Source organism: Chiloscyllium plagiosum, unplaced genomic scaffold (genome assembly GCF_037043375.1).
Source record: "Chiloscyllium plagiosum isolate Xiang-an unplaced genomic scaffold, Cpla_swu_hap1 HiC_scaffold_4, whole genome shotgun sequence".
Classification (NCBI taxonomy): domain Eukaryota; kingdom Metazoa; phylum Chordata; class Chondrichthyes; order Orectolobiformes; family Hemiscylliidae; genus Chiloscyllium; species Chiloscyllium plagiosum.
In genome coordinates, this window is record NW_028270142.1 from 109,082,799 (window position 1) to 109,099,517 (window position 16,719).

A 16,719-nucleotide genomic window follows, 5' to 3' on the forward strand; every position below is an offset into this window, starting at 1 on the left:
TCCTTCATTCAAAAAGGGGTACAGACAAAATAGAGAACTACAGGCTAATTAGCTTAACATCTGCAGAGGGAAGATGTCAGAAACTATTATTAAAGACGGTAGAGCAGGCAGGGCACCTGGATAAGTTCAAGATTTTCAGATGGAGGTCTTGTGAAGCAGAAATTGTGATTAACCAATTTATTGTAGAGTTATCGGATAAAGTACCATAGCTTGCAATGAAAGGAACCAGTAGACGTATGTACTTAAGATTTCCAGAAGGCATTTGAAGAGGGGCACAGCAAAGATGATTGCTGAAAATAAAGTATCATGGTGTAGGGGTGACATATGGGAGCAGAAAGATGATTCACTGGCTAACAAGAAATGAAGAATAGACTTAAAGGAATCATTTCTAGCCAATAAGATGTAGTGTGGAGGCCTCAATATTTCACAATTTATAGAAATGGCTTGTATGAAGAGACTGCAGGTTTGGTTGCTAAATTTGCTGATGATGCAAATATAGGTAATAGTGTAAGTGTGAAGAGCTAAAAAAGAACATAGGTAAGTATGTGGGAAAATATTTAGCAATTGTAGCATAATGTGAAAGTGTCCACTTTGGCAGAAAGAATAATAAAGAAGTAGGTTATCTAACTGGTGAGAGATTACAGAGCTTGGAGATGCAGAGGGACCTGGATGTTCTACAAAAGGTTAATAAAGTACAGCAAGTAATTAGGAAGGCGAACAACATTATTGTTTACTGCAAGAGAAATGAAATACAAAGCGAAGCGATGCTTTAGTTTCACAGGACAATGGTGAGGCAATATCTAAAGTATTGTGTACAGTATCTGTCTCCTTATTTAAGAATGGACGTAACTGCATTGGAAGCAGCTCAGGGAAGGTTTACTTAAATTAATACTTCAGACTGGGTGCTTTATGCAATATTATTGCTAGGTGGAGCACCTCAGGCACGTGTAGAATTGGATGTTGAATGTCTATGTCACCACAATGCTGCAGTTTACCTGTTAAAAAGATGGTGCCACTCATTCACAGGGTAGAAGCTGCAGAACCCCCTTGGCATTGTTAAATATTCTGACCATAAAGATTTTACTCCTCCGGATTACAGCCTGCCAGCCACCCCATAAAAGTTACTATTACATCATTTGAACACAACTGCAATGGTTTCGTGAAAATAATTTTGGAATCAGATTGCTAGGATTAGTTAACAACTTCACTATTACATCTTAACACCACCAAAATGACAGAAGAATGATTAAATTTGGCTCTCTCGCAGTTGACAATATCTCTGTGCCTAAATTAAACATTAATTTAATTAGGGTTAAGTCATAGGTTGAAAGGTCTCTACCTTCCCTTGGCAAGTAATCTTGTGACTGAGACACTTGAACCTATACAATTAACAATTCAGGTAATGGATGGGGCTGCATTATATTTTGTTTAAAGTTCTCTAGGATGTTGCAGGAGTGGCTATGGGTTTAGGTCAGCGAGCAAGTGACAGATGTGGATTAATTTTTTGTTTTTTTTGGCATTCAGACCCCAGGTACCCTGTTTGATAGTGATCATTATTTTACAATCTCAGCTTATTCTTTATTGTCGGTGAAGTCATCCACACGTGTACAGCAGCATATTGGAAACAGAGACTGACATCACCTGAGCTCCATCACGCATGCACAAACTGTTCTCAAAGGCCATCATTAATAGAGAATTGAGATCACACACACTGTATCTGCAATGTGTGGGTTTGTCTTATAAGGAAAGGGTGGACAGGCTAGGTTTCTACCTGATGGGCTTGAAAGAAATAGTGACTTGATTGAAATATAGAAGATCCTGAGGTCACTTGACATTTAAAAGTGGAAACGATGTTTCCTTTTGTGGGAAAATCAAGGACCAGGAAATCACTGTTTAAAAATAAGGAGTCACCTGTTTAAGACAGATGAAGAGAAATGCTTTTTCACAGACAGTAAGGCGCCTTTGAAATTCTCTTCCTCAAAAGGTAGAATTGTTAAATATTTTGAAGGCAATTTTATGAAAGATCTCTGATAAGGGTATGAAAGGTTATCAGAGATAAGCTGGAAATGTAACATTGAGTATTTACATTAATGATGATCTTCCTGAATGGCAAAATATGTTCAAGGGAATGTGTAGCGTAATCTCTCTTAATTTGTAAGTTTCTGTGTCCCTAAACAGCAGGTTTGAAGGTAGGGAGCCTATTAAAGCCTACTTGGATGACTGACAGATGTACACTTGATGGTCTTAAGTGTACAGTTTCCCACTTAAGGATCTCCTTCTGCTGCCACAGGGATCTAACTATTGGTGGGAGAAGCACAGGCCACACATTGTAGCATTGCAAAGGACAACAATGGAATCCACTTGGTTAGAGTTAAGAATCAAAGAACTAAGGTCATGCAATTGGAGACACTCTATAGATCAACCGGTACAAAGATAAAGCCACAAATCCTCTGAGAAATCACAGGCATGCAAGAACAAATGGAGTGGTGATGTGGAGGGATTTTTATCATTCAAAGTGACTAGGATAATATTTTAAAAAAAGGAAAGGAATTTCTGAAATGTGTTCAAGAGAGTCTCTTTGCCCACTATGTTCTCAGTTCAGTTGGAAAGGAAGCATTGCTGAATCTGTTGCTGGGGACCAAGGTGGGATAAACGGAACAAGTATCTGTGGCAACTATATGGATCCTGAGTTCTGAGGAAGTGTCACTAGAACCGAAACATTAACTATGATTTCTCTCTACAGATGCTACCAGACCTGCTGACTTTTCCAGCAACTTCTATTTATTTGGATAAGGATGGCAGCTCCTTTTCTCTGACGGACATTATCAACTCACAAGTAACAACACTTAGTCAATTTACACTTGCTCTGGTATGACTTGAATTCATGACCTTTAGTTTACTGCTAATTTTGCAAAAGTAGCATTATTATAAAATTCAGTTACTCATTTTTCCTCCTTGGATATTGCTGCTGAACTGAACAATGGCAATGCTGGGGTTAGTTCCCACTGACAGCAAATTCCTCCAAATCACCATTCTCCTCTGTGAATTTAAAGTAGGTCACTGTCTGGAATAAATGCATTCATTTGCAACTGATCCTATCTCCACAAACAATTGTCCAGTGAAAGATGGCAGTGCACTGAGCAGTAGCATTCCCACACAGCTAACATAACCATGATTAGCTCACTCAACACAAACGAGGCATCCAGAGACTTTGTTGCCGACCACAACAATATGTGCAATTCACTACCCCATAATGCAGTGCACACCGGGACTCTGAACAAATTTAAGGGATAGACAGATTTTGACTTGCATGGATTAAAGGGTTATTGGGAGCAGGCAGTAAAGTGGAGTTGACGTTGAGATGAGATTGCTCAGCACTTGAGAGGCTGAACTCCCTGTTTCTGTCCCTAGTTCTTACGTTTTATGTACTTTGCTCTTCTTTCCAACGTATAATTCTTCCCATGCTGCTAGAGACAAACTGTTTAAATCCAGAGTAATCGAAGTGAAGAAAATTACTTTTAGATTAGAGGCAGACATTTTAAAAGGCATCTGTAAGATTTAACAGGTTATCCTTCCATGTCCTCACCTGTTCATACATTTGCATCATAACATACAGCAGCTAAGCATGGAAATATAGCGTCAGCTGTATTTTACTAGAACAACAATATTAAAGCAAGTCTTTGTGGAATACTTGCATGTAAACCACAGAGCGTCAGTGCCATAAATGTAAACCTATGTTCCTTTTAATTTATGAATTTTAAGACGATACACAGCACAGAAAGTAGCATATTATCCCTATGCTGACCTTTTAGGAGAGTTATTGATTCAAAAGTAGGATTTAGAAGGCTATAAGTCATAGGAGCAGAAGTAGGCCATTCAGCCCATTGCGTCTGATCCACAATTCAAAGAGAACATGGCTGATCTGATAATCCTAAAAAACCATTTTCTTGCCTTTTCACCACAACCCTTGATTCCTTTACCGATTAAAAGATCAGTCTATCTCAGGCTTGAAAACACGGAATGATCTAGTCTCAATGTTTCCCATGCTCCATGTAAAGAATTCCACAAATTCACAATCCTCCAAGAAAAAATATGTCCTCATTTGGGTTAAATGGGGGACATTAGTCCCCCATCTTCATATCACTCTGGAGATTATGCTCTCTGACCCTAAACTCTGACAAGGGGAAACAACTTTTCCACATCTACCTTATCAAACTATCTAAAAATTTTGTATGTTTTAATAAGGTCGCACCTCATTCTTCCAAATTCCAAGTAGTATAGGTCCAACCTACTCAACCTTTCCTCATAATACTGTCCATCTATAACAGGTATCAGCCAAGTGAATCTTCTCTGGATTGCTTCTAATGCCAGTAATCTTTCCTTATATAAGTGGCCCAAGCTGTTCACAGTATTCCAGTTGCAGTCTGACTAGTGCCTTGTACAATTTCAGCAAAACCTCCCTACTTTTATATTCCAGTCTCTTTGAAATAAAAGCCGTTAATTATTTGCCTTCCCTATTGCCCACTATTATCCACAAAACCAAGGGCAGTTCCTTCCAGATTATGAGGCCAATAAAATACAACAGAATGGGCAATGTTAAGCAAGAAATACAAGACTTAATGAGCTAGACTGACAGAGTTCAAGGATTGCATGTGCTCAAAAGGCTGTAGGCTGGGCACTTACCCAATAGAAAGTGACTTTCTTCCACGTCTATTGGAACCGTGAAAAAACATCAACTATAGATTTTACCTTTTCAAACTTGTGCTGTTTCGGTCAAGGATGATACTTGAAGTATTGGACAATATTAACATGAGGCACAAATCCCTTACTAGCGGTGCTTGCAATGGCAGTTAATGACGTAATTTGTCTGTTATACATCTTGGGAAAAACTTGTAACACTTTCCTACAGAATAATGGTACTAGTAAACCAAATACACCTAGTGACAGCAATGAAACAGAAGGAAGTTAGTGTAAAGAACCCAAAAGCCAAAACTCACATTACCACCACCAGGAACATGCTTAATGTTATCCTTGGAACCACACTTTGACTGCACATGACTGTAGTCGATTTTTTTGTTCACAATCTGGACCTAAGACACAATGGAACAAATTAATTTAAAATCAGTTTCCTTGATAACAAATAATTCAAAAGGTGTTTTTGAAGCTCCTCTTCAGTACATGTATGTCAAGTTAAAAGAATGTTAAAGGTTAAAATGAGAGAAGCTTAAGTAGAGAAATCAGGATCAGTTATGATCATATCAAATGCTGTCCTATTTGCAAAACATCATTCTGTGTACTATCAGAAACAGGAGTATCATAAGCTTTGATTAAAAAAAACACTTGCGTAAGGTGGTTAGCAAAGTTCAAAAATGAAATGTAATCAACAGTTTAAAAACATATTTCATTCTACTATTCATGCTTAAACTGTCCCTCCTTGTCCAAATTTCTGAATACAGCTCTTCAGCTATTTAAAGTTCAGGAGCTCCATAGCTAGTTTCAGCCCAATGACCTGATATATTTTAAAATAACCCAAATGTGAAACATTACAGCATGTCAATTAAACACCTTTTCCATGATTTGGAGATGCTGGTGTTGGACTGGGGTGTACAAAGTTAAAAATCACACAACACCAGGTTATAGTCCAACAGGTTTAATTGGAAGCACACTAGCTTTCGGAGCGACGCTCCCATGAAGGAGCGTCGCTCTGAAAGCTAGTGTGCTTCCAATTAAACCTGTTGGACTATAACCTGGTGTTGTGTGATTTTTAACCTTTTCCATGGTTTCTCAGCAATACTGGTCTTCCATTACATTTTGTTAGCAAGAAAACAACCATCAAAACACACATCTTGAACCCACTCCTGCCTGAACTTGGTAAAAAGAAACCTCTTCAGGACAGCAAATTGAGGTTACAGCTAGAGACATAGAAAGAAGGAGAAGGTAGAGAGATGAGAAACAGGACCATACTTGGACTTGCTCTTCTTTGGTGCTGCATTCTAGAGATGCCAATTCCATCATTCTAGTCAATGTCATTAAATCAGGTCATTCAGCTCACGGTGAAGTTTGCCGAGACAACAATAGTCTCTACATTTCTCAGATATAGTATGAGTGATCTAAAAGGTTAGTGCTGGATATTGAGGAGGAATAGATTACTTCAACCTGATGATTACAAAATCTTGCTACCACTAGGAATTTCTTTTCAATTTGGGAGTCTGCTGTAGATAAATTGATACAGAGTGATTGCTACAATCAGAAATACATCCATTATTATTATATCATACCATTACATTTTACCATCTACCTATTAAATTTGGTGAACCTCGATTTTTGTTCATGTAGTAATTCCTGTTTTCATAATAATTTACTTTTAAGTGTAACACCACATTGCTGCTAAGTAATAAGCCATTGTACAAATGCAAATCATCCTGATGACAGACAACAAGCAAGGCAGGATCCAAAAGAGACAAATGCAACGTTCAAATGATACCTTTCATCAGAAATGATCACCTCTTAGCATCTAAGAGGATAAGAGGTCATTAGCTATGCCTTTCAGGTCAGTGTATTTCCAGTAGCTGCCTTTTTTTGTTCATTATAATTATGCTTGTGTTAGAGCAGTAAATTAGATCCACTTTTGTCTCAGTTTGTCCTGTTTCACATCAGGATCTGTTGGGTGCAGCTGCTTCTATCTAGAGCCTAAAACCAGCCTAATCTGGTTTTCTATTAGATAAAGAAACTGGAAGAATTGAGGATCGAAATAGAATTCTTTAAAAATTGGGAATGCTTGCAGTTACTATAGCATATTTCACAAACTCAAGACATCATAAAGCACAGTCACTGTCGTAATGTAGAAAATGCAACTGTCAATTTCTAAAACAGCAAGCTCCCACAAACTTGGAAATGACCAAATAATTTTGTTCCTAGTAATGTTGGTTGAAGGATAAATATTGGCAGGTCACCAAGAATAACTCGCTTGCTTTTCTTCAAAACTAGTGCCACAAAATCCTTTACTTCCAGTTGAGAAAGCGGTCAGGAACCTAGTTCATCATCTCATCCCCCTTCAGTATAACACTAGATTGTCAGTCTAGAATTTTGTACTCAAATTTTGAACTTAAGCATAGAACTCTGACTCACAGGCAACTGTGCCTCCCACTGAGCTGTAGTTGACACCAAAGTGAGAGATTGGGGAAGGGACATGAACTGAAAAATAGACTTACAAGCAATTAGATTAATTTTCAAGACAGATCAATTGAGGAGTTATGGCAAGAAGTGGCTGAGAGCGTTATTTGAAAACTGAGCATGGTCAATGTCTTCCTGAGCCTCAAACATCATGTTCTTGTGATCCATCATTTCAGAGCTCTAAACAGTTTATTCTCACAATCGCAGAAAATGCTGCAGGTAGCACAATCCCAGCAAGATCTTAAGAAAACAAATCCATCGAGGTTGGTTGCTCTACTTGGATTTAGAGTAGTCATGATTTGGAGATGCCGGTGTTGGACTGGTGTGTACAAAGTTAAAAATCACATAACACCAGGTTATAGTCCAACAGGTTTAGTTGGAAGCACACTAGCTTTTGGAGCGCCGCTCCTTCATCAGTTGGACAACCACCTGATGAAGGAGCGGCGCTCCGAAAGCTAGTGTGCTTCCAATTAAACCTGTTGGACTATAACCTGGTGTTGTAAGATTTTTAACTTTGGATTTAGAGGTTTTGGAAAACGATTAAATAGTGAACTGAAAGTACATCTACTTTACAGAATTGCTTTTGACACACAGATTTGGTTAAATGTGCTACTTACTACAAATCCAGCGTTCATGCCTTTCCAGCAATGGGTTCTTTGATGTTATAATTCTACCAGTACGCACAGTGAAGTGGTTCAGTGTGTCAAAGGACTTGCAAGGTGATGGCAGTTGATCAATAACATTGTTAACTACCTCAGGGTAGGAGAACACTCCACATAGGAACTATGTAATCCTTAAGTGGTTAGATCATAAGACACAGAAGCATAAATTAGGCCATTCAGCCCATCAAGTATGCTCTGCCAGTCAATCATGACTGATAGGTTTTTCAACCCCAATCTCCTGCTTTCCTCCCGTAACCCTTGATACTAAAGAACCTATCTTAGTCTTAAATATAGTCAATGACCTGGCCTCCAAAGTCTTCGGTGACAATGAATTCCATAGATTCACCACACTCTAGTAAATTTCTCCTTATCACCATTCTAAAAACGTCATTGTTTTCCTTTAAGGCTGTGCCCTCGGGCCCTAGTCTCTCCTAACGTGGAAACATCTTCCCAACATTCACTCTGTCCAGGCCATTCGGTATTCTAAGTTTCAATTAGATGTCACCTCATCCTTCTAAACTCCATAGAGTATAGACCCAGAGTCCTCAAACGTTCCTCATATGTTAATCTTTTCATTCCTGGGACCATTCTGGTGAACCTCTCTGATCATGCTGCAGGGCCAGTACATCCTTCCCAAGAATTGGGGTCCAAAGCTGTGCAAAATACTCAAAATTTGGTCTGACCAGTGCCTTCTAAAGTCTCAGAAGTACATCCTTGCTTTTAAATTCAAATCCTCTCAAAGTAAATGCCATCATTGCATTTGTCTTTCTAACTAATGACTCAACCTGCAAGTTTACATTGAGAGAATCCTGGATTAGAACTCCCAAGTCTCTTTGCACTTCAAACTTCTGAATTTTCTCCCCATTTAGAAAATAGTCCATGCCTCTATTCTTCCTATTGAAGTGCATGATCTCACACTTTTGCATATTGTACCCCATCTGCTACTTCTTTGCCCACTCTCCTAATCTTTCCAAATCCTTCTGCAGCCTCCGTGTCTTCTCAACGCTACCTGGCCCTCCATCTATCTTTGTATGGTCTAAAAACTTAGTCAGAATGCTAGCAGTTCCTTCATCTAAATCATTAATGTATAAAGTGAAAAGTTGAGGCTCCAACACTGAGCCTTTTAGAACACCACTTGTCACCGGCTGCCATCCTGAGAAAGGCTCTTTTATCCCCACTCTCTGCTTTCTGCCAGTCAGCCAGGCTTCTATCCATGCTAGCAACTTGCATCTGACACCATGGGCCTTTATCTTACACAGTAGCGTCCTGTGCAATACCTTGTCAAAGGCCTTCTTGAAGGTCAGGTAGGTAAATCCATTGGCTCTTCTTGATCTCCCTGTTCATTACTTCCTCAAAGAATTCTTGCAGATTTGACCTCCCCTTGGTAAAATCATGCTGACTTTGTCCTATTTTAGGAGAGAAAGTGAGGACTGCAGGTGCTGAAGATCAGAGCTGAAAATGTGTTGCTGGAAAAGCGCAGCAGGTCAGGCAGCATCCAAGGAGCAGGAGAATCGACGTTTCAGGCATGAGCCCTTCTTCAGGAATGAGGAAAGTGTGTCCAGCAGGCTAAGATAAAGGGTAGGGAGGAGGGACTTGAGGGAGGGGTGTTGGAAATGTGATAAGTGGAAGGAGGTCAAGGTGAGGGTGATAGCCGGAGTGGGGGTGGGGGCGGAGAGGTCAGGAAGAAGATTGCAGGTTAGGAAGGCGGTGCTGAGTTCGAGGGTTGGGACTGAGACAGGTGGGGGGAGGGGAAATGAGGAAATTTCTCCAGTTTCCTCATTTCCCCTCCCCCCACCTTGTCTCAGTCCCAACCCTCGAACTCAGCACTGCCTTCCTAACCTGCAATCTTCTTCCTGACCTCTCCGCCCCCACCCCCACCTATCACCCTCACCTTGACCTCATTCCACCTATCGCATTTCCAACACCCCGCCCCCAAGTCCCTCCTCCCTACCTTTTATCTTAGCCTGCTGGACACACTTTCCTCATTTCTGAAGAAGGGCTCATGCCCGAAATGTCAATTCTCCTGCTCCTTGGATGCTGCCTGACCTGCTGCGCTTTTTCAGCTTTGTCCTATTTTACTATACACTTCTAGGAATTCAGAAATCTCATCCTTCACGACGGATTCCAGCATCTTACCCACAAATGAGGTTAGGCCAATTGGTTTGTAATTTTCCGTCTTTTGCCTTACTCCCTTTTTAAACAAGGGTGTCATGGTGGCGATTTTCCAGTAGGCTGGGACCCTCCCTGACACTAGCGATTTCTGAAAAATCACCACTAATGCCTCCACTATCTCTTTAGCTATTCCCCCTTAGAACTCTGGGATGTAGTCCATCTGGTCCAGGTGATTTATCCACCTTCAGGCCATTCAGTTTTTCTAGCACCTTCAGCTTGGTGATGGCCAACATACTCAGTTTTGTCCCCTCATTCGCTTGAATAGTTAATCTAAGTCTGCATCAATGAAGATATATGGAGGCCAGCTGCAGTTCACTATATGCATCAGACACAGCAGCCAGGTGTCATTCACAGTGTTATCAAACAGCACTTGCTTAGCAATAACCTCCTCACTGATTCTCCGTTTGGGTTCTGCCAGGACCGCTCAGAACCTGACCTCACTGCAGGCTTTTTTTCAAACATGGACAAAATAGATGCATGCCAAAGGTAAAGTCAAAGTTGACATTAAGGCAGCAGTTAACCAGGAATGGCAACAAGGAGCACTAACAAAACTACAGTAATGAGAATTAGGAGAAAACTCTCCATTGTTTGGAGTCATATGTGGCACAAAGGAGGTTGGTTGCAGCTGTTGATGAGCAACTATCTCCAATCCAGCTTGTACGCCACCTACAAAGAACAAATCAGAAACACAATGGAAAACTCTCTACTTAGTTAGATAGGTGCAGATCCACTATAATTCAAGCACCTCAATATCATCCAGGACAAAGCAACCTGCTTGCGTTGCACCCCATCACCACCTTCAACATTCCTTCCCTGTACCACGAACAGTGGCAGCAGTGCGTACCATTTCCAGGATGCATACAGCAACTCATTAGGCTCAGTTAACTGGAACTTCCAAACCTTGTTGGACTAGGGAAGCAAATGCACAGGAACCCCACCAAGCCACACATTCTGATTTGGAAATTGCATCGTCATCCCTTCACTGTCACAGAGGCAAAATTCCTGGAATCCCCTTCCTAACAGAATGTGTGTTCTTACATCCATTGATTATCATAGTCTGCCAGCAGCTCACTTTCATTTTCTCTGGAGCAATGAGGAATGAGCAATAACTGGAGGCTAAGCCAGCAATGCCTACAACACACGAATGAATAAAACATGCCCTAGCTAGCAGGCCAGGTAAGTTCAACAAGCTATCAAAACTTTAATATCAAGTCAATTCCCAACAGGTTGCCACCAAATCATGTTTGAGGGGATGCCTTTGCTCCCTTCTATCCCCCACTTTCTGATCAAGACACATGTAGCTACTTATTATTCTACATCAACAACTCACCCACATTCATGATATCTGTTCCCACAAATACTGATGTTTCCTACCAATTTTCCATATTCTTCCACTCTTTTCTCCCCAACTCCATGCTAAAAATAGTTCATCTATAACAAATATTAATTATAGTCTCAATAAACTGCACTGTCATTTAAATAGAAGTCTGCAGTGTGATATATAATTTTATATGCAGAGCTCTGCCTTATTTCCATTACAGCAGTAACAACAGATTCCATCACTAACTTAGCTTCTGTCTGAATGATTATTACATTTCCGCTAAGGCACCATCCAACAACTTCTCCCCCCCTCAGACGTCGTCATGTCAAATCAGGCTAATGAGAGCAGAGAGAGACAGGTCTGTCACCTTCAAACTCTAATCTGTGAATCACTGCAACACAAATACATCCTACTCCTTGTAAACCTAACATTAAGCGTTAACTACACCATTTTAAAAAGGATTAACAGCAAATAGCATAATTAGAGTCTGAATAACATTTTGTTTTAAACCAAAGGATTTTATTTCCTTTTGCATTATAGCAAGGGTTGAAGCATATCCACTGGCAACAAAGCAGATCTCTCAGCAAATTTCAGCCTCCATTGTCTTTGTTCTCTCAGCTCTAGTTTATGGTGTCTATCAGATAAAGAATGAATGCATCCATGCTAGCTTCACAATCGCAGGCATGCATGCGCTCTGCTCAATGTCATTCTTACTTTGCTTCATGCAACTGTTGGCTCATGCAGTACTATAAGGTTTACAAATGAACAGGTGGTGAGGGAAATGTACAGTACTTTCAGACTAGAGGTAGAGATTTGGGCAAAGGAAGGAATTATAGAACTATTGCCATCATCAGCTCTTCCTTTATTTAAGGTTGACATCTTCCCAGAGTTCTCAGGGTTGGCGGTTTCTATTATGGGTTTTCATGGGACTGAATAGGCCACTTCTCTCAGATCATTGGGCGGGGCAAGGACATCAAATCTGCTCTTGTTCTTTCAAAACAACAATTCAGCTAGCCCACCTCTTTGCCCATGTTCCTCCACAGTATTTTATTGTTCCAAGTATTTATTCAATTCTCCTTTGAACGCTATTACTGAATCGATGTCCACCATCCTTCTGGATATACATTTCAAATCCTAACCACTCACTGCACAAAAATGTTTTTCCTCATATCAACTTAAAATGTGCCCTTTGGCTACAGAAACAGTTTATGTACTATATCTAAACAACCCCACCAAAGTCTCTTACCCTCCTCTCCTCTCTGAAGCAGAACTCCAGCTTTTCTTGTATTTCCTGGATAACTGTAATTCTCATACTTGGAAACATATCAGTATATCCTCTTCTATATCCTCTCTAATTCCTTTGTGTTTTTCCAAAATATGATGCTCAGAATTAGACATACATTGGTTATTTAAGTGAGGCTGATTTAGTACTTTTATATAAATTTATCACAACTTTCCTGTTTTTGAACGCAACACCTCTGTTTACAAGTCCAAGATCACAGACATTTTTAAACCGTTTAGTTAACCTTCAATGAATTGTGTACAAATACTCCAAGAATCCACTTTGAAATTGTACCACTCAGCTCGTACAGTTGATTTTTTTAATACCAAAATACATTATACGTTTCGGCCTTGAACTTTAACTGCCAAATAAGCAATCATACCACCAATCCTGTCGTTTTGAAATCTATTATTTGCATCATTTTACCACAATTTCAAGTTTCAGAGCATTTACATATGTTGAAACAGTGTCCTATGCCAAGACAAATCGTTAATGCATTGTTAATAAAAAAAATCTTATCTTTTTAAGGGTGAAGACCTATAAAGACTACTTTCAAAAATATTTTTGTATTTTTGCTTGTGAACGGAAATGGGAAAAGAATGGTTTTAAAAACACAAGAATTGTTCAGGGGTTGGTGCACTTTTGGGAAGTAAGCAAGCGGACTCTTCGCACAACTGCTGGCTCATGCAGTACTAGAAGGTTTACAAATGGAGGGAAATATACAAATGGAGGGAAATGTACAAATGGAGATTCAGCTGATAACAAGCAGCTGATTGATAACTGGTCAATAGTTCACAGCCCAATGATAAAGACTTTCTGTCAACCAACTATGTGATTAGCTTCCAGGTTGCTGAACAACTCTGGGCTGTGAACAAGATAGGGATAAGCTATCAGATCTCCGTAAACTCAGGTGCTGTCTCTATTCCCTGCAGAGAGAAAAAAACACGAACATGAAGAAAACCAGTACATTTTTCTTCAGCACTGCTGTGAGGTTGTGACTTTTAACTAAAAAGTCAAACCTTAATATGTGCAAGCCAGTCACCCTGTGCCACTGTAAACAAAGGCAAGCATCGAGTCATAGAGATGTACAGCACAGAAACAGACCCTTCAGACCAGCTTGTCCATGTTGACCAGATATCCTAACCTAATCTAGTCCCATTTGCCAGCACTTGGCCCATATTCCTCTAAATCCTTTCTATTCATATACACATCCAGATGCCTTTTAAATGCTGTAATTGTACCAGCCTCTACCACTTCCTCTGGCAGCTCATTCCATACACGCATCACTCTCAGCTTGGAAAAGTTGCCCCTTCGGTCCCTTTTTTATCTTTCCTCTCTCACCCTGAACCTATGCCCTCTAGTTCTAGACTCCCCCCATCCCAGGGAAAAGACTTTGTCTATTCACCCTAACCAAGCCCCTCATGATTTTATAAAAGCTTTTATAAGATCACCCCTCAGCTCCAACACTCCAGGGAAAACAGCATCAGTCTATTCAGCCTCTCCCTGTAGCTCTCTAATCCTCCAACCCTGGCAACATCCTTGTAAATCTTTTCTGAACCCTTTCAAGTTTCACAACATCCTTCTGATAGGAAGGAGATGAGAATTGCATGCAATATTCCAAAAATGGCCTAACCAAAGTCCTGTACACTCCTATACTCAATGCTAAGAACAATAAACGAAAGCATACCAAATGCCTTCTTCACTATCCCATCTATCTATGACTCTACTTTCAAGGAACTAGTCTTTTTGTTCAGCAACACTCCCTAGTACCTTACTAGCATCTGGAGAAGGAAAATCAAGCACCATCCTGAGCAGTACACAACATACTCTATGAATAGGGATCACTGAATTATGGAGAGAAAGAGGGAGACCGGGTTAAGAAAAATCACAGAATTGTTACATCGCAGATGGATGCTATTCTGAACATGCCTGCACTGAAGACAAGAGGAGACAGAGAACATGGAGGTGGGAAGGGGAGGAAAGCAGTAGAAGGGGAAATGAGGGGAGAGAATAATAACTGAAACTGTAGGGTTGAAATAAGAAGAAGAATGGAGTGGAATGATGGGGGTGATGAGGGGAGAAGAAGAGGGGAACACGAGAAATGAAGGATGAACTTGGCAGTATGAGAAAACATGAAAGAGACAGGAAAGGGAAAGGAGAGAGGTGGAAAGATGGATTGAAAATGTGCAAAGGAAATGAGAAAGATGACTGGAAGGAGCGAGAAGAAAGGCACAGCCAGAATTCTGTCTTAACAGTGCTGTATAAATAAAAATTGTCATTGTTCAGACTATTACAGCAGTGTTCACTTTATTTGACTCAGTTTCCAACAGGCAAGTATTCCACTGAACCTTTCATGTTATGAACAATCTTCATTTATGTAGACAGGGATTATGATGGAAAAATCATTGAAATGCAGAAACACATATTCAACTTAGAAATGAATGCAAAAATCAAAACTGATGTTTTCATTCACTCACTTTGCCATTGGTTTGTTTTTGGCTATCTTTCATGGTTGTGGTTTTAGTAACTCGAGTCACAGTGCTGGATTCAGCTTTTCGGCTCAATCTTACCGGTTCAGGTCTTTTCTCTACTGGTTTAGCCTAAATGCACAATAAAAGGGATGGAGAAAAAAAAACAAGCACACAGACAAATGTAATGAAGAAAAATGTCCTGGAATGAAATGGAATTGAATAATTATCCCAGAGAACACAATTAACATTAAAGAGAAATCACACAGTCTAACAGGACAAAGTTTTATAGAACGTCGTACAACATTTCATTTTCTTATGGCTTAACTTGATTTCAATAGTTGTTTATTCACTGATGTTCCAAAACATATTTTCTCTATAGAAGTTTAACAGAACCAAGATTATAAATAAAGAAACAACCCAAAATGGTAAATCTCAATTTAAGGCAGAGATAATTTTCCTTTTGCTTGAACTTAATGGAAGTACTCTAAATTAATGTTTACCACACCCTTATTCCACTGCTCAACTTCCTCAACCAACTTCTACAGATGTCAAACAATTTGAGTTAGAAGAAAACATTTTCTTAAGCCATCCTAAAATCCTATATACTTTTTGCACTGACTAAATAACAGAATTCAGGAAGCACATGCATTAAAGCAAACCAGACCTTAATATTGGGCAGAGCTGGCAACTAGCTAGGCTTTAGCTGTCAACAGATCACACAAATATAGCATGTAATTTTACTTATCCATCACTTAGAAGATAAAAGTGCTGTTTAGCTTTGCAGTAACCAAATATACACAGAAAACAAGCAAGCAAGCTAATATTAGCCAGAAAAGCAAAAAGTTAATGTAATCGGTTTCAGGAGGTCAAGGGAAATTCCCAATCCCGATTTATAATCATTACATCGATATCAGATAAAAAGTGGATTGAGCTCATCTACAATATCTTCTAAAATCAACTATCGTGCTGAGATGCTCACATATGAAAACTACTTCTTAGGCAACATATATAGAGCACTTAATACCAAAAGTCCAATAAATCAGAATATATTAATTTCTCAAGAAGGGGAAAAATTAGCACAAAAAGCAACTGGATGGTCAGCTATAAAGTTTCTTTTCCTTTAAATTCATTCAGAGGATGTGGGTGTTATTGACTGGCCCGTATTTATTGCCCATTCCTAAATAGTTAAAAGGAACTGGAGTATAAAAGAAAGGAGGATTTGCTAAAACTATACACTAGTTAGACCTTGGGAGGAAAACTGAGCAATTTTGGCCCTCTTACGATTGGACGATTACAAAATGGACAGTCGACATCTGAACCAGAGCAGAACCAATGTCCTTGGGGGAGTTTTTGCTACTGCTGTTGGGGAGGTTTTAAACTATTGTGGCAGGGGACTGGGAACCAGAAGAGAAAACAAGTAGGCAGCGAGGTGGAGACTGGAGACTGTAAGAATCATGAAGATAGCATTAATAAAGGGAAGAGCAGGCAGAAAGCAGATGAACGTAAAAGAACTGGTGACTTGAAAGGCATCTATTTTAATGCGAGTACAGTGTGTAAGGCAGATGAACTTAGGGCTTGGATTTGTGCCTGGGAGTATGACGTTATTGCAATCACAGAGACTTGGTTGAAGTAAGGGCA

The 16,719-nt window shown here is 39.7% G+C and overlaps 1 protein-coding gene across 13 annotated transcripts in view; it reads right to left on the minus strand.

The window, feature by feature from the left end:
• Positions 1-16,719, minus strand: part of LOC122548961 (uncharacterized) — a 428,093-nt gene that overhangs the window by 28,580 nt on the left and 382,794 nt on the right. For 11 of the 13 annotated variants that reach the window (XM_087986578.1, XM_087986577.1, XM_043687984.2 and 8 more), the window contains 2 exons: positions 15,088-15,210; positions 4,998-5,090 (listed from right to left, as the gene is read on the minus strand). In XM_087986578.1, the coding sequence (XP_087842704.1) occupies positions 4,998-5,090; positions 15,088-15,210 (216 nt within the window). The remainder of the gene's footprint in view (positions 1-4,997; positions 5,091-15,087; positions 15,211-16,719) is intronic. The other 2 variants (XM_087986574.1, XM_087986576.1) reach the window with 2 other exon arrangements.